The sequence below is a fragment of the Sabethes cyaneus genome, chromosome 3, assembly GCF_943734655.1.
Source record: "Sabethes cyaneus chromosome 3, idSabCyanKW18_F2, whole genome shotgun sequence".
Lineage (NCBI taxonomy): Eukaryota > Metazoa > Arthropoda > Insecta > Diptera > Culicidae > Sabethes > Sabethes cyaneus.
The window spans coordinates 4,701,433-4,720,265 of NC_071355.1; the positions used below are offsets into that span (position 1 = coordinate 4,701,433).

Here is an 18,833-nt window from a genome sequence, read left to right on the forward strand (position 1 = left end):
TCTTGCTTGCTTGCAACGACTGGCAAGGAAAAGTTGCTTGTTTGACGTTTTTTCTGCTTCCATCATCGCATGAGCAAAATCATGCAACAAAATCGAACGAACACATGCAAAGCGACAACCGTCAACTGACAGCTTATTCAATTAGTTCCCGGGAAAACCCTTCCTACAAACGGTTAGGGTGGCAAGATTTTTCTGATTGGCTATCACATTTAAAAGCTTTCGCCGGATTTCCATCAGCATTTAGCCGAGTTGTAAGACCAGCAATCATACCCAAGTAACAACGGTAGCTGAATTACAAGAGCAATTGCTGTTTACTGGCTGCTTTAAGGCGATGAAAGCTGCATAAACTAAGCAGTTAAATGTTAAATGGTGGTTGAACAAGCGATGTTTCAACTACTTTATATTTTTCAAACCAGGGGTGACATTGCGCATCTCGTTTCGAGTGATTTTCGTTCGAGACGCCCATTTGTTTAACGTGTTCGAAACGAATCAAAATCACTCGAAACGAGATGCGCAATGTCACCCCAGCTCTCTCTCAAAGGCTGATATACAGGCTTAATAGCGGATTTTTCTGCAATAAACAATCCGTCTCTACACAGCCATAAACTTCAAATCGTTTTACCACAAACTATACAGACAACACGCGAACAATTTTTCCAGGTACCACAAGGGACGTGAGAAAGTCACTCACGGTCCTTTCACTGGTACTCATTTGTCTCACTTTTCAATACAGATATTAGTTCATTAAGTTACATAGTAACGTTAAACAAAATTTATTGGTTACCATGCATAATATACACCCTTATTCTTATTTTCGTTCGAATGATATTCGTTCGAAAATTGAGCCGTTCGAATCAATTCGAATGTTCGAAGGCCCCTTCCTTTTGTTTATTCGAATATGAGAATAGTGCTTCCCGATTCGTTCGAAGCAAACTATTCGTACGAATGCAGGATACGGCCGTAAACAAATGGCCACTGGCAGAACAAATGGAAACGCATGAAGAATGTTTTCCTGTGCATTAACATCCGTATCAACAGTATCGACACGGATATTATGTCGGAACTGGGACACAAGCCGGGACGATTGCCACCGTCCAGGTAAAACCGGCATGGCAAAGGCTCTAAATTATCAAGCATGTGGGCAAATGATTACTACTAGGCAGGTGATCGAGAACGAGATGCAGCTGATGGTGACTGAAATCACCCAAATGACCAGAAAGGCGCGCCAACCGATACAGCTTTAAGTGCAGAATCCAAAGAGTCTACCCGCAGGAACGGTAACAGTTTTGCAGATACGCAAGTCATTTGAAGCACCCAACCGGTTTTCTTCGAAAACGGCGGGCAGATCGTTTTTGGTAAAACCAGCGTAAGAAAGGCTATTTCAGTCTCCGTTTCCCAGTAAACCAACCAACGCCTGATTAAACCGTCTCTATAGTCTACTCCCCGGGCATAGAGGCTGTCCGGCCATACAAGACTTCCCCGTATTATTTCCATCTTACAGCAAAAGGACACTTTCTGAACAATCTCTGAAAAACTTAGAACAAATGCACCCACCAAGAAAGAAGCTGTATGTGGCAGAAAAACACTATCCTGCCGCAGTGCCTCCCGATGTTCAAGTTAAACAAAAAATAATAATGCAAGTAATAATGTTACTTCCAAAGTCTATAATTGCATGAAATCCTTTCGAATCAACGGCATTCGCGAGCAATTCGAGCTAATTTCTCTAGTCGATAGATATGGATTCAGCACGATCCGTCGTGGTAAGTTCTAAAAGTAATCCGGTACACGCGATGTCGTAGCTAGTTTGATGACTGCAGTCTTTTCGCACCAAACGATAATCCTGCCAGGCTTCGATGCTGACGTCAAATTTATTTTTGCTATAGCTGCCGCTAGTCCCGGTAGCGCTGTCACTAGATACACCAATACCCGATGAGCTACCAGCTCCAGCCGATAGTATTGGGAGCTCTTACGGTCGACTTTCAGACATTGTATCCTGGCATTCCTGAGCCAGACACATTCTAACAGAACTTCTTCGGTTTTCGATCCACGTCGCTGTAACTGAAAGTTAGCGGTTGCTTACAGAAATCATTTAGTTGCTGCGTCTACATATAAAAAAATTAGAAAGTAATTAGAAAAACTGCAAATATTAATTTTGTTACTGATTTACCTTGTCATTTCGTAAACAATTGGTCATTTGGGGTAAGAAAAAAACATGTTAATAACCGGGTTATTGAGTTGTATGCGCGACCGAATTTCCTATTTTGCTATACGAGTAAAAGGAATAGATAGCATTTGAGAGCCGTGAGATACGTGAGACATGCAAGGGACGAGATTCACTCACTACAAATGAAACTGGTCTCTGAGATTTCATTTTCATGCTTTTTGTTCTACGCGTGGTGTCTGTATAGTTTGTGGTTTTACGGCTGCTTAAAGGTGTTAAAGTGTAGAGTAGAGGTTTTCATTAGGCTCACAGCTTTCTAACTACTTTAAGGCTGCTTAAAGGTGGTGGTTTTGTAAGCTATTATCCAGTTTTCATTCGACTCACAGCACACATACTGTCAGATCAAAGAATTTCGCAATTCGGCTGACAGCAAAAGTTTGTCAGTTATCGACAGTATCGCTTTTATTTACTGTCAGTGGTGATATGATTTTGGTATTAGGCCGGTTTTTAGACAGCGCTTCGCGTTTGGCCTTTTTTATCATGTTGTTTTGTTTTCTAGCCATTGCGCTAATGGCTAGAAAAGGTTAAACATTCTTAACTGGGACACCGATCAGCCTTATTATTTCTACCAGAAAAGTTGGGATTTAATTTGATCGGCAAATCTTCCACCTCCGTTGCACAGGTTTGTGAAGCGGAATGTGTTACCCGTGAGGTGATGTTAAGAATTCAAACTTGCTGTCTCCAAAACCATTAAAGGCCAATTTTTGATAAGATTTATCAAGATCCAATTTGAATCACTTCGTTTCGCGTTCCAGAAGCGCCGCAAAAAACAATTCTGGTACATCTTGAATAAAGCCTGGAGTACTTTGCAAGTATGGTGGTTGCAACTACACATAAGAATTATATTTGGACAAGCCATGTATTTAGCACTCTATTTTTCGCGGAGAACTCAAATGTTAGTCTTGTTGCCATCGATAAACTGGCCATCGATTACAACTTTTATGAGCTAGGTCGGTTACGAAACTAGGTTCACAAGAAGCGGACCAGCAGCGAAGAGCAGTCCAAGGTTATCAACTGCTGGTTGGAAATAGATGGAAACTCCGCAATAACAATTTCATGAGCAACAATTTCAAATCATAAGCGACTCAACCGATGTTAGATGTGTCCTCCTCGAGATGATTATATCTTGAAAATTTTCCGGATCTTCAATTTCCAGCGAAGGTGATGTGTGTGGATACTCTTCTGTACAGTGGACCCACGTTCGTTTGGACGATTCCTCATGCAAACTAACGGGGTTAGTTTTTAATTTGAACAACTGGCAGTCCGAAATATGCTGGAACTTGTAAGAACTGGTCGCCCTGCTCTTTGTTATTGTTTTGGTTGCCTAATTTAGTTGGCAGTTGCAAGCAGGAATATTTAATTCTCCGATCGGATTTCAATCATATTCGTTGGGAAAACGCAACGTGAAACAGATTAAACTCGCTAGATCAGTACAAACAAATCGTGTTTATGTGCATTGCCTGCATAAAAAAATGATGCCATGTTGAGAATGACATTTGAACCATTTTTAATTTGCACGTCGTGCAAACCAACGGGGTTCAAATTAAAAAATGTTCAGATTAAAAACGGTCAAACGAACGGGGGTCCACGGTATACGTAAAAACTGTTTTGTAGGATAAGCCTTCGGTTTCCACTTCCGTTTCATACTCGGTGGCAGTCGCTATTGGTAGTGTGAAACAATGCAGCAGTTCATTCATTAGCATTTCGAACTCACCACCAGGGCTTGAAAAGGGATCGCAAGTTGAATGTGACTGCCGTGAATGCGAACTTTCCGCATTCAAACTCCGCTTTTTGAACGATCATTTGACTGTTTTTTCAATCCAGTCAATCTCCCGCTTGCGCTGCTGCCGTCTTACAATTCATGCGGCATCTCTGCAGAAGCAAACAGTCAATCTCCCGTTTTGCTTTGCGCTTTGAGAATATAAACTGCAAACTGACTGGAAGCATACGGTGACGTATTTTTTCGTTTCTCTTTTTGTCTCCAAATCGGCTGCTCACAGTAATAGTTTGTCACCCGGACGTCGGTCCGACGCAAGCAAAATATTCGTTTGTATTGGACGGAGTCCGACCGACTTCTTCCATGCACATGTAGTGGTTGTTTTTTTGTAGTATTGAATCATACGATTGTGCGGTTGCTTTTCGTAAGCGTGGTGACTGCCAGTCATTTGACTGTTTTGCAGTCATTCGCTGCTCCAAACAGTAAAGGCAACTTGATCGAAACGAAAATGTTAAAAAGCGTTTGAATGCGTTCATACTCCTGCGTGCCATCGGCGTTTGACTGAGCAAACTGCCAGTTGTGTTACGCATAGCGTTCGTATTCCATCACTAAACGAACGGTGTGAACTTGAATGCGCGTTGGTGGGACTGCGGTAGAAAAAAAGGATCGGTCGAAGCCCTGCTCACCACAGCGTGCAAGTGCATCACGCCTTGGCAGTTCAGCGATAGTAAATGTCTCGGGCGCGCAACTAACGAAATCTGTCCGGTCCCTCCACAGGTGATATATATATACAGTGAAATAGCCTTTTTTCGTGTGAGCCGGAAAGTAACTTAAATGCTTGTCGCCGCCCAGGCTTAAGTACTAAACATGTCGTCTTTGTGAATGGCCGTGTTATTTATGCAGGTAACATCGCATCGTTTTTTTTTTGTCGCCCGAATATGGGTCTTTCGCGCAATTGTACGGCAGGGATCATCTTCGCAGCAGCAACTGCAGAACTGGCTGCTTCTAAAATATTTAATTTGCATTGTTAACAATTATTTACCAACGGAAATCCAAAAATTGTGTATTTATTACTTACTAAACGTACTCTGCCCATAAATGGAAGACAGTCACATCTGCAAAAACGTGCAACTACGAAAAACGCTGTTGAAGCCACGACAATTTTTCTTTAATATTGAATCGATTTTGGAAACAAATCGTCCAAATCGTCATTAAATCACTTGAATGTACATAACAGAATACTTTTACAAGATTGCTTGTTCACAAGTAACCTAAAATTTGTTCCAAAACTTAGAAAAACTTCCGTAGTTACTGATATGCGTTTATTTGTGCTTGAATAAGCAAGACTAAACGCATAACAGTCACAGGCACAGCATGCCTTGATCCTTGCGTTGTCGGTGACTCGGTAGTATTTTCAAGACCACGTTGTAGGGATTATGGCAAATGTTTAGAGATATCCCATTGAGTAAGCGAAATGCAAATAATAAATTTGCTGAAAATCCCACCTTTTGTAATAAACCATTTTAGCGTGCATTAACATATTGCTCACAACGCAGCAAATATCATTCGCTCAGCTCGTGTGGCGAAAAAGCACACGAAAAGGATGATGAGCAAATGGCACGGAAGAAGTGCAATGCCTTTGGGTTACATAGGAAGAAGAGAGAACGAAAGAAATAGACGCGGGAAAATTTGGTTCTTGCAAATGTATAGAGCGAGAGAGGAATTGATAGTTCATTCAGTTGAATATTGTTGAGAACGACAGACGTTTATTTAAGTTCAAATTAATTAGGGTCACGACACACGTGTCGTTGTTGTTTTGATAATTTACGTGCTCGTTCAATTCAATTGCTCAAAATGACCTTTTTGACTCAAATCTCTTCCTGGCCTTTTCTCCTTTTTATTTGTTTTTTGTTTTATTTGGTCGGTCACCAGCACACCGAAATTTGGGTCGTCTCCTTTTTATTGTAATTTGTTATCTTGAGTTTATAGTGAGGTCGCCATGATGGGGTTTGTTTGACTCAGAAGCTGGTCGCTTTCCTGTGTGTCCGGAACACTCCCAGAACGTGTCCGAGCATGACCAATGTGATTCTGGACACTATATGTGACAACAAGTGAACTGTTTCAAACTAGTTTTGCCATTTCGAGTACCGGCTTAGAGATGTCACATGTTGTATTTTAGTTTAATTCAGTAACTGATCCCCGTAGAGGTATCTGGAACATTTACGGACATGTTTAGATGTGGCCAATGACGTCTTGAACACTTTATACGACTACCAATAGTTTAGATTTGCAAATCCGAGTATTTATAGGTGGCACATGTTGGGTTTGTTGTGATTCAAGGGGGTTTCTATGTTCCAGCCCCATATATTCCGGAGCTTGTTCCCACTGTAACTTCGGAATCGTACATCCAATCCAAATTCCTTCTCAATAGTGTTCTTCTAGGCCATAAAATCTTCCGTTTGGTAGTTGCTGCAGTCGAATCGGTCCAGGAATTTCCAAAAAACAGATGCTTATCGATATATTTTTACTACTGTGGCTGTTATGCGTTTATTTGTAATATGGGACTGGCACAGTTTGATATTTTTTCAACATCTTGGGAACAAACATAACTTTTTTGTTTGAAATATTGAAAGATGATTCCCAGGTTTATCTCAAAAGTGGTGAAAAGTCAGATGGGACTGTTATGCATTTATGGGCAGTACTTAACCGGAGATAACCAGTGATCATTCGCCACTATGCGTAGAAATCCCACAACAAAAATAGGGCCGATGGCCGAATGCAAAACAAAACACAAACTGCGTAGAGGCTTTTTCATACAGAAGGGCCAACGCACAAAATGAAAACTTTGTTGCCAGTTTTCACATAAGGCTTTTTTAAATTTGCTTTTTAAGACTCTTAAAGTTTTCAAATCACTATGATGTTTGGTATTATTATGGATACTTAAAAAAGCTTTAAATATAACAAAAACGCATAAAATTCTATCTGTCAAACTTTTTGTGGGGTTTCGTGGTAGACAAAATATTTCCCGGAATATTTTTTTATCCCGGGAAATAGCATTTCACGCGGCGTGAAATGCCAGACTTCATTTGACGCAAACAGACGCAAAACGCAAAAAAAAAACTTCGAATTCAAGTTGCGAGAAATGAAATCAAAACGTAAATAAATAACATTCGAGTGTTTATCAAGTTATTTTCTCTGTTTTTGTGGTAGAATTTTAACTTCTTGTTTAAGTTATGTAGCCACTGGCAGTGGCAATCGAACTTAGTAAGGTAGAAATTGTTGCATTATTCGATCAGTGCTCAAATGTCGCTGAATCCAGAATGGAACATTACATGCCGGATATGCCTGCGTGAGGGAGAATTCCGATCGTTGTTCGAGATTTGTCCGCGGTCGAGACTAAGCTACTGCACGAAGGTGATGCAGTGCAGCAGTGTCGTAATCCGGCGGAACGATTCACTACCGGAGCTTATTTGCGCCGAGTGCATTCGCGAGCTGGACGTGGCCTATCGGTTTCGAATTAACTGCGAGAGTTCCGATGCAATCCTGCAATCGTACCGCGAAGCCACGGTTGATGTTAAAACAGACGAGATGGATGATAATTCGAACTGTTCCTCGGAGATTCAGATTCCGATCAGTTCGGATGTTATGTACAGCTATAAGCCACCGTCAGGATTGAACGTTAAATTGGTTTCCCGGGAAAAAGCGGTACTTCGGGAAAACAACGGAGAGACGGTCATCTTCGAACGTCCCCGGGCTGAGTTTATGCCGTCCGGAGCGGAAAAACGTGATTGTGACGAAACTTCCACCGGTGACGAGCCGGAATCACCGCCGTCGGATGACGACGATGTGGATTCGTTGATAACGTATGACGATGATCTGCCGCCTTTAACGTTCCGGACTGGGAGCATTGACGCAGAGCAGCAGCAGCAGTGCACGAACGAAGCAAATACAGCGCGGCGGTCAGACTTGATCAACGAGTTAGAAACTCCCGACATGGAAAAGCCACCGGACGACAGCAGTGTAGATATTTTCTTCAACGCAGAACTGGTGTACGTCGACAAGGAAGACGATCTACTGGACCAACTCGCGAGCATAAAGCGCGAGGATGACGAAGACGATTGGGAAGTTATTGTAAGTTGCTCTCCTGTTATTAGAAAAAAACGTTTATTTTTAGTTTGTATTTTTTAGTGCGACGAAGAAGATAGTAAAGAATATTTTAGAAAGCTTCCGCAAGCGGAAGCACCGACAGTTCAACCCACGACTGGGTTGACCTCAATGCGTGTTCAGTCGAATATTGCGCCATCGAATTTAATCAAAACCATCCAAACTATTCGGAAGGCAAATGTGCCGAACGAGGAGAAACCTACGATCGAGAACATTATCACGAAGCCTGGTCCGGACGGTTCGCTGGAGACGGTAATACGTGTGAAGCGAAACTTGAAAACCGTCAAGCAGCGGCACGTATGTAAGCTGTGCCAACGGTCGTACAAGTACAAGCACGCGCTGGAGACCCATTTGAGGAGACACCGGGGGGACAAACCGTACAAGTGTACGCACTGCGAGAAGGCTTTCGTGGTACCGTTCGAGCTGAGACGACACATGCGGACGCATACGGGTAAGGCTGAGAAGCAATTTATTATTCTGCTTAAATTTGCAACTTGCGGTTTTTTCTTTTTGTTTTAGGAGCTAAACCGTACAAGTGTAAATATTGTGAACGACAATTTTCTGATTTTGGCAGTAAAATCAAACACGAACGAACGCATACAGGAGAAAGGTGAGTGTCTTAGCTAAATTCGAGTAAAATATCAAGTAGTTTTATTTGTATCTAATTCGAGCAAATTCTCGTTGACGGTCGTACGCTGCTGCCACCTTTAAAAATTAATTAATTAGGGTGGGTATTTCTATGAGAGTTACACGAGTTAGAAGCCAAGAAACAAAAACCATAGCCAATGAAATTGCACATAAATTATGAGTGATAATTGCGGTTCCATTTGCTTGATTAGTTTTTGAGTTATGCAGAAACTTTGTGTTTTATTTGTACGAGAGCCCACCGCCCGTTAGCTTGTAGGTACGATGCTGATATAACAAGCCAGTTGTCGTATGTTTGAATCTCGGCTAGGCGGTGCGGCTGCTAGATAGAGTCAGTAGGGTCATAACAGGTAGGAAGTAACATCCTCCGGCCCGTAAAACTGATCCATATTGTCTGAATCGGTTTTACTTGGAATAACGTCCAAAAGCGTCAACTTCACAGCGGACCGTAGCATAGTGCCCCGCGATGTCTGTACCACTGCGCGACGAACTCGCCCGTCTCGTCCTGCGCGAGTCTCTGAAACACGTCCCCGTATCCAGCCATTTCGAATTTCCTGTTCGATAACCACGACTAAGTCTCCCGGGCGCAACTCTTTTGTGTCCCGGAACCATTTCGTTCGCCGGGTTATGGTGGGAAGATACTCCTTGAACCATCGAAGCCAGAAGAGATCTACTAAATACCGACACAAATTCCAATCACCACGAGTTGCAGCTTTTGCCTGAACTAGATTTTTCATCGGCTGTGCCACATTACTAGAATTAAACATAAGACAGTGTTCGGTGTCAAAGATTCCTGAGTTCCATTCTCTAACGGTATGAAAGTTAATGCACGCGAACTAACAATCCCTTCCGCTTCTACTACTATCGTCGCGAAAGTTTCTTCGTCTGGGTGCTTTGATGTTGTTATTACCGCAAAAACCTTGACTGACTTCACGAGCCTCTCCCACGAGCCGCCCATGTGCGGAGATGAGGGCGGATTAAACAGCCACTTGGTTTGAGAATTGGTGAAGGTCTCCACGAGATTATTATTAATGGTTTTCAATTCCTGCTTTAGCTCATTGTTGGTGCCTACAAAATTGCTCCCATTTTCGCTGTAATATTCTGTAGGAGACCACGAACTAACTTTTTGAACGAAGTAGTAGAAAGTGAATGCACGACCTCAAGATGGACTGCCCTCATTGTGAGGTAGGTAAATAACGCTACCGACCATTTAGCAAGTCTTCGTCCAATACGTATCTGCAAAGGCCCGAAGAAATCCACGTCCACAAATGAAAACGGTCGCGCAAGTGCTCCGAGTCGACCGGAAGGCAAGGCGCTCATTCGTGGTGGCGTTGGAGTCGCACAGTGTATAGTACAATGCGCGCATCCCTTAGTAATCCGCTTAATCATCGTACGTAAGCGAGAAATGGAATACCGCTGTTTGACTTCGTTAATAACTGTCTCCGCGTTGCAATGAAGATATTCCTCATGATGCCACTGTATTATAAGAGTAGTGACATAATGATGTTTGGGCCGCATATTTCATATCGTTGGTTGCAAATGCAGTTTCAGAAATCCGACTGTCCATACGCGAAACTCTGTCTTCATCCAGAAAGGGATTCAACGCTGCTAGTTTGCTATTTCGTTCCAACTTGTTCCGTTTCCCTTTATTGTCTGTGGCTGCCGTCAAGTCTTCTCGAGGAAGTTACTTGGCCATGCGGCCCAAATTCTTGATGAATCTATATACATAACCCGCTGTTCGTAAAAGCCTCATCCATCGCGAAAATCTTTGCCATCGCACTGATGGCACGGGATTTAAATGAATTGCTATATGTGCTCGCTTTTATTCGCTGGTATTACTTGTGATCGTCGGTTGTTCTGGCCAGGGATGGTTCGATCACTTTGACTCTATTTTGATTTATTTGACAGTACCGTTTTTACTGGGCCAAATATGACAAAGTTATGTATGGGACATTTGTAGAACAGGTTATTATCTATAATTTTGCTGAATAAAGTTTTGCTGTATCTTTTGTAGTTGCGGCGGTACAAAGCTAGTATCTTATTAGTGACTAAATGAACGTTCATTTAGTCACTGATGCGTTACTAGCGTTGTAGCACCGTAACTACCAAAGATACAACAAAACTTTGTTCAGAAAAATTGTAGATTAAAAATAGTTCTACAAATGTTCTATATACAACATTGTCATATTTGTCTCGGCTGAGACGGTATTGTCAAATGAATCAAAATTGAGTCAAAGTGATCGAGCTATCCCTGGTTCTGGCCATCGATCCATCGCCACTCATCCGGTTTTGTCTTATCAAGGATATCACCGACTTTTATTGAAACATATTGTCGATAGGTCCTCTGATCGGAAATTATCCACGACAGCACCGTTCGGGAGTCAGTCCATAGGAATCTACGAACGATTGGCAGTGAATGAGTGGAGCTAATAGTGTGAATTAATCGGGATACGATAAGTGCAGCTTGCAGTTCCAACTTGGGAATCGAGAGCACCTTGATACGTGCGACTTTCGATTTTGCAGCTACTATGGAACAATGAATTTGACCAAATATTTCATCCCTGAAATACGCAACACTAGCGAAGGCAGAGTCGCTAGCGTCCACAAACACGTGCAGCTGTAAGGAACTTATATCGGTTGAAGCATACTTTATCCAGTTTTTTTTATATTGTTTATGCACGGAGAAAATCTTGATAGACAGCACCTTCACGGCACCGAAAAGGATTCGCAAGGTGCCAACATGCGCCTACCTACTAAAAATTCTCCTGCTGCCCATTCCTGAATCCCTCCAGAAACTACCGTTAGGTTTTACTTCAGGAGGGAGGACGTACCTAAGCACTCCGACTTATCCGTTGCGTATGTGGGTTCACACAGCACCCTTGTCACTTCATACCGCCACTACCCTTCACCTAGGGCCTGGGCTGCCCAATCAACCCATTACTGACCCTAGCTAAGCTATGTCAGGCCCTGTCGTTGCAAACGTTCTAGCCGTTGCAACTCCGTTATCAGCGCACATTCTCTGCACGATGTTGTCGGCGTTGGTGTCTTAACGACCGCAAGCATCACCCGCCAAGTGGTCGTGAAACGCAGGCAGTGAAACATCACATACTCCGCCGTTTTCTCGTCTACCGTGCAAACGGGGCAAAAGGGCCCACCACAAAACGGAAGCGGTGTTGATCAGTAACCGTAAGTCCGCCTTAGAGGCCAAAATAATCGTTGGAGGACAGGTGATTGTCTCCAAACGAAGTGTGAAGTACCTGGGTGTTATGGCAGACAACAGGCTGAACTTCACCAAATATGTGGATTATGCTTGTGGTAAAGCGTCAACGGCGGTTACTGCGCTGTCCAAGATCATGCCGAACGACTACGGTCCTAGCAGCAGTAAGAGACGCCTGATGGCCAGCGTTGCCATGTCGGTGCTACGGTATAGTGTACCGGCATGGGCTCCGGCTTTGGATAGTAAGCGCAATCAGGCATGTCTGAATAAGGCGTTCAGGCTGTTGGCATTGCGCGTTGCGTGCGGCTACCGTACCATATCGTTGGACGCGATTGCACCCCAGTTAGCGCTGTTAAAGGCGTTTTTGACATCGATTGTGACTATGGCACAATACCTGTCGCCTCTACTTTTCCGTAGCATAGGCTTCTCGGCCCTCTCCACCACGGACTTTATGGCGTCTACAGTGGACTTCCCCTTTTTTTTAGCGGGTAGGGCTCTGCTCAGTACCTTAGAAGATACGGTACTGTACTATCAGACACCTGAAAAGACAACTCAGGGAGTGGGGTTTGGTATCCCAATCCCCCTTATGGAGCGTGAGGACCACCTTATGGGTATTACTTCAAGGAGGGGCTATTTTGCTTAACGCACCCTCTTAGACAACTACTGGACTGTGGTAGTTAGGCTATTTACTCGCCGTTGATCGTGTTGCGTATCCAGGCAGACACCAACATTGAACGCGAAACGGAAAGGATTTACACGGCGGACTGTATTTTTGTTCGGATCACAAAGCACAGGATGGAAAATTTTCTAATATTTTATTCTCGATGTGAACTTAACAAGATTCAAAACTTACATCTTACATCTACTGGTGGCATCGGTTTATAGCACTCGGAATGTTCCAGATGCGCGGCGCGTGTGTGGCGTGGTAGGAAAAAACCAATGAGCATCGCGCAATCGCTCGCGTGTTCGTCGCTGTTATCCTGTCGGCGCGTGGAGGGACAAAATATTTACTGCTGTTTCCTTCTCTCTGCTTTCGAGTGAGTGCATGCTTCGGGAAGGATCGATGCTCGATCGTTTGGCAAATGTCGTGTTTGGTTTTTTCCACTTGGAATACTCGGGAACATTCGAATGGCTGGAAACAGTGGAATTTTCCGAAGCAATTATAATTACACGCTTCGTTGCGTACAGATCGGCTCTCCAGCGGTTTTGTAGCTCAAGTACAATCTGGGTAGCAGCCGCATTGACCGCTCCCCAGACAACCGAGCTAGAACACCTCCTTTGGACTAAGTTGTCCGGCGTAGTGTCCTGTCCGCTCACTGCCTGAATGTTGTTTGTGGCGCCCACGAAACGAGGGCATATAAAGAAAACATGTTCTGCAGTTTCTTCAACATCCACGCATTCCGGACACGCGGGAGAATCCGCAAGCCCGAACTTGTGCAGGTACTGTCTAAAACAACCATGCCCTGACAGAATCTGTGTCAGGTGGAAGTTGACTTCGCCGTGGCGCCTGTAGACCCACCCGGATACTTCCGGAATAAGTCGGTGTATCCACCGGCCCTTTGTGGAATCAGACCATGCCCGCTGCCATGTGGTCTTCGAGGCTGATCTTGTGGTACTCCGTATGCCCCTAGTTCCACGTTGGTTGAAGCACTCTACGTCTTCGCTGATGATAATGCCAATAGGCATCATACCTGCTAAGACGCAGATTGCGTCATGGGAAACTGTGCGATACGCACTCGCCACTCTCAAGCACATGAGACGATAGGTACTTTCCAGCTTACCTAGGTAGCTTTTGGTTGCTAACGCCGATGAACACACCGGTCCGCCATACCTAAGTATGGACTGGACCACGTTGGCTAAAAACCTTGCTTGCTGCCATATACCGCAGTGCTATTAGACATCATACGAGACAATGCCGAAATAGCTGTGGAAGCCTTCTTGCAGGCATAGTCGACGTGGCTCCCGAACTTGAGCTTGTCGTCGACCATGACTCCCCGGAGTTTCCTGGAGCGCATCCAATCTTTGACAATGCTTATAGAGTGGGCAGCCGTCAACTCAACCTCTCTGATAGATTCACCGTAGATAGATTCACATGACGTTCCCCAACACTGGACCCAGTATGGAACCTTGCGGAACCCCTGCGGCGATTGGAACGTACTTCTGACCCTCCTCCGTGTTGAAGCGTAGCACCCAATTCTGTAAATAATTTTCCAGAATCCTGTACAGCGACACCGGCACTTGGAAGTTCCGAAGCGAGTTAGCTATGGAGTCCCAAATAGCGCTATTAAACACATTTCTCACGTCGAGCGTGACAACTCTGTAATAGCGTATACCCGTCCTCTTACGCTGGATTGCCACCTCGGCTGTCTTAGTGACAGACAGGATGTCACCCGGAGGTTTTCCCGGCTTCGGCAATAGGACCAGATTCTGTCGCTTCCATCTATCCGGAAAGTGGTCATCTTTCAGGCATCTACTCATTACTGCTTCGAACAATTCGGGAGTCTCCAAAATAGCCGCTTTAATGGCCAAATTCGGGATTCCGTCTGGTTCCGGTGCCTTGCTCACCTTTAGGGATTTAGCGATGAGTTCCTCATTCGTAACCATCGCTTCCTCCCCAACCTCTAAGCCGCCGTCGCCCACGTTACTTTGGATGTTCGGCATGGAGGCCGACCATCCCACGCTATGGTCTGAGATACTGGAACGCCGGCCGTGGGACGACTCAGCGGCTTGAGGCCAGGGCCTTGACTCGTGGGGCGGAAAGAGACCCTCGATGATTCGCTCCAGCATCTCTGGCGATCGCTCTGCGGGCGCCATCACGCCCGCTTTAGGTCGGCTTTTCCTAGGCATGGCAGCGTCACACGCTCGCGAAAGTGCCTCAATCAAATCAATGACCAGCGTTCGGATCGGGCATACCGCGGTCACCGCACTCTCTTCGGATCGCTGCCACAAATACTTCGCGATCGAAGTATGATGTCTTCCATCCACGGGTGGTTGGAGTGTCGGCTCTACTCGCCGCCTACCGCCTCGTTATCTGACCGACCGATCGTGGCTTTGTCGCTGGCACACCAGCCGGGCACCTTGGACCTCCCGTTACGTGCTTTGCGTCCCGTTTACCGGTACAGATCAAGCACTTGGGCGGCTCCGCGCAGTCCCTTGCTTTATGGCCAGCACTGCCACATTTCCTGCACAATTGACTCCTATCTGGCCCCTTGCAGTTCCAGGTCTTATGCTCGTGCTCGAAGCACCGGAAGCAAGCCTCCGACTGCTTGAGCACGCTCAGTGGGCATACTGACCACCCCACTTTTAGCCTGGCAGCTTTCAGGGCTTTGTTTCCGTCCGTCAGCGAGAGTCGTATGGTGGCTAGCTGGGTCCCGACAGGACCCCTACGCAGGCGAATCGCCTCGGTTGCCATCACCACTCCACTTTGCTCTTTGAGAGCCTGTACGACCTCTCACACATCGGTGATCTCATCCAGGTTTTTAAGCTGGAGAGTCATTTCTGGTGTGAGAGCACGTACCTGCACTCCCTCCCCGAGCACTCCTTCCGCAACCGACTTGTATGCGGGACTTTTCTTGCTGGCGTCCTTCTTTAACTCGCCAGTGCGTGAGCGGCTTCAAAACCTCGGAGTATTTCGACTCGTCGGTTTTCAGAATTAGAGCATCGCCCTTCTACGCTCGCTTCCTTGTCGGCTTAGGTGGAGCTTCCTTTTTCTTTCTTTTTCTCTTCTTGACCTTAACTTCGATCCACGGGCCACCCGTCTTGGTGCTTCCCGCTGGGTGATCGATTGGCTCCGCCAACCCGCTCGCTTGAGGGCTTTTACCGATCAGGCGTTTTTTTGGTCCACTAGGGGTGCCGTCCCCCGGTGACTGTCTCATACGCTTGACGGACGCCTTACCGCTGTTGGTAGCACTCTCCGTAGCTTTCTCAGCCGCGTAGCGACACTCTGTCAACGGGCTGGCATCCGTCTGCACTGACTTCGACGCCTTCAAGGTCCCCTTCTTCACTTCTTCAGCACGCGCCACGAGACCTCGTTGTGTGTTTTGGTCGCTGCACACAAGGTTCTCCGAAGCATGAGCAAGCTCTGCTTCAGGTCCTTGGAGTATTATACCGAGCTGCTGTGACGCTGCTACCACTTTAGGCAGTGCGTCCCTATTCTTTCCCATCGCCCTGATTAGCGCAGGGCCGTTCATCGCTGTGTCCGGCGTGGTAGGCATACTGCTGCCTTTCTCACCAACACTAGCGCTTCTAGGTGAATCCTTCTCCACCCTTGGTGCAGAACGCTGAATGCCTCCTCCCGCGAACGGGTTTGCTGCTTTTATTAGCGACAGGCTGGTCGTCGCTGCGTCCGGCGTAGATGCAGTTGGAGCGACAGGTGTGCCGCTTCCTCTTCCGCTTACGCTGGAGCTTCCACTTGTAACCATCGGCGGAGATCTCTGGATTCCGCCTCTCGCGAACGGATTATCTAATCCGTCCACGCTCACTGAAGTTAAATTTATTATGTTTTCATCCATATAAAGTCCCACGAGTTGAGGGGAAAGAAGAGTCCGCCGCATCAGAGCCCCTCATGATGCGGTAAAGACAGATTACCGTGGGGGGCGCCCTGGTACTCCACAGGCTCCGTTTGCAGCTGAGTATTTGTTGAACCCCAACCCCACCATTCATCCCTCGGCACGGGTCGCATGACACCTTGGATTAGGGGTTTATCCATTCACGTTTTTACATTTAGCCATGGTTAACAGCTGTTAAAACCATCCTCCTTTCCAGGGGCTTTCGACCCTTTGCTCTGGTTCTCAGTATTTTCAGGTTCATGAACATGCTTCTACTGAGATCCGTCATTTGCAGGCGGAGAGTTTACACTCAGCATTCGAATGAGTGCCTCCTTCTCTGTCCGCATACGACCCTAGTTCCCACCGGTTGTCCGATTTCCACTAAGGAACGTATCCCGGATGGTACCACGAGGAGGTAGAGATGGGAGTTGCTAAATAAAAGGCTGTGGAAGTTCGTGGTAGTTCTAGAGCGCATTATTCAACCATTTACCATCCTGTATTTCTAAGTGTCACATGATGGGTTTGTTGTGATTCAAGGTGCTTCTATGTTCAAGTCCCGTACATTCCGGAACTTGTTCCCACTGTAACTTCGGAATCGTACATCCGATCCAAATTCTCAATAGTGTTCTTCTAGTCCATAAAATCTTCCGTTTGGTAGTTGCTGCAGTCGAATCGGTCCAGGCATTTCCAAAAAACATGCTTATTGATATATTTTTATTACTGTTACTGTTATGCGTTTATTTTTAATATGGGACTGACATTAGTTTGATTTTTTTTTCAACATCTTGGGAACAAACATAACTTTTTTGTTTGAAATATTGAAAGAACAGATAATTTAAAGATGATTCCCAGGTTTATCTCAAAAGTGGTGAAAAGTCAGATGGGACTGTGCATTTATGGGCAGAGCAGGTGGTGCCATTTCTTGCCCATTCTTCTCAGCTACTTCGATGGATGCCACCGCCGGGTTGCTCATGGTAACACAAACACTTGCCGGCAACTTTTTTTCGCACGATATGATTCTTGGCGTCATATACTAGCTAATCGTTAAGAAAAATTGCACTGAAGTGCTTTCATGCATCCGTAATAGGCGTAAGAGGGGGGACGCAAAGAGAATATTTCATATGCAGTTATGACTTATTCAAAATTCAGGCCAGACATGTTTTTTTGGTGGCCATTAACAAGGGGGAGGTTCAACAACGTAAAAAAGGCTTTGTGTCGATTTACACAAAGGAAGTAAACACATTCAAATGAAGAAAAAGGGTTTTGTTTCTTGCATTATAATAATTTTCGTTACAATAACAGATGTACGATTGACTGAGAGACAAAAATCGGACAACCAGCTAGTATTAGATAAATATCTCCGGTTAGGAACAGTTTCTACCCTTTTTTAGGTTATGTCTGATCATTCAAATTTTCTCGCTTTTTTGCAGACCTTACAGCTGTGATGTTTGTGACAAAAGTTTCACTTACTCACACGTGCTGAACAGTCACATGTTAATCCATACTGGGATTAAGAAATACTCGTAAGTTGGATTAGGCTAATCTTCCATCGGTTTAGTTTCTTCACTAACGATATGTTTTAACGTCAATTTACAGCTGCCCAGACTGTGGAAAGCGATTCACAAAATCGCATCATTTGAAGGCGCATTTGAATACGCATGTAAGGACGGTAAGCGGTAGCAATGTTAGTGGCAAAAGTGTGCTAAAAGTTGCCAATAGAATCAGCAGAAACGGTAATAAAAACCCGTCACAGAGCACAAACATCGTCATTGCCGATAAACTGGAGCAAGCTGACCAGCAACGAAGCACGGTCGATCAGCAGTTGATCACGGTCGAAGAGGCAATGGAAAACCGAAGTGCCGACTTCGGTTTGGAGGACGATCCGAACAGCCTGGCGGATGGCAGCAGTCCCTTCGGGCAGCTGGTGAACATTAGCGACTACATGATGTCGGCCAAAGGCTGCAGCGAAACGGCATCGATCGGTGCCATAATGTCGGCCGACGACGACGAGCATGATGATGATGATGACGGTGATGGGAATGATACGGCCGTCGCCGCCTCCGCCGTTGGCACCGCCGGACCGGATGCCATCGGTGCGGAGGAGGACGATGATGACGATCCACTGCTGAATGTGGTGACTGTGTTGACCGCCAACCAGGTGGCCAGTCTGGTCGATGGGGGGGACTACGGCAGTATACGGATCGTGAATGGGTAAGCTGGGAGTTGGAGAGTGGGAAATAGAACAGTCTGACAGTCTGAGGTTTTCTTTCTAACCGAACGGAACGAGTTAAAGAAATCCTAACCTTTTAAAATGTAGTTAAA

At 45.4% G+C, this 18,833-nt stretch overlaps 1 protein-coding gene across 1 annotated transcript; it reads left to right on the plus strand.

The window, feature by feature from the left end:
• The first annotated feature begins 7,092 nt into the window (after nucleotides 1-7,092).
• Nucleotides 7,093-18,726, plus strand: LOC128741557 (myoneurin-like). The gene is made up of 5 exons (XM_053837466.1): nucleotides 7,093-8,069; nucleotides 8,127-8,553; nucleotides 8,622-8,712; nucleotides 17,942-18,034; nucleotides 18,108-18,726. The coding sequence occupies exons 1-5, from the start codon at nucleotides 7,242-7,244 to the stop codon at nucleotides 18,724-18,726; spliced, it is 2,058 nt and encodes a 685-aa protein (XP_053693441.1). The 5' UTR covers nucleotides 7,093-7,241.
• The last annotated feature ends 107 nt before the right edge of the window (nucleotides 18,727-18,833 follow it).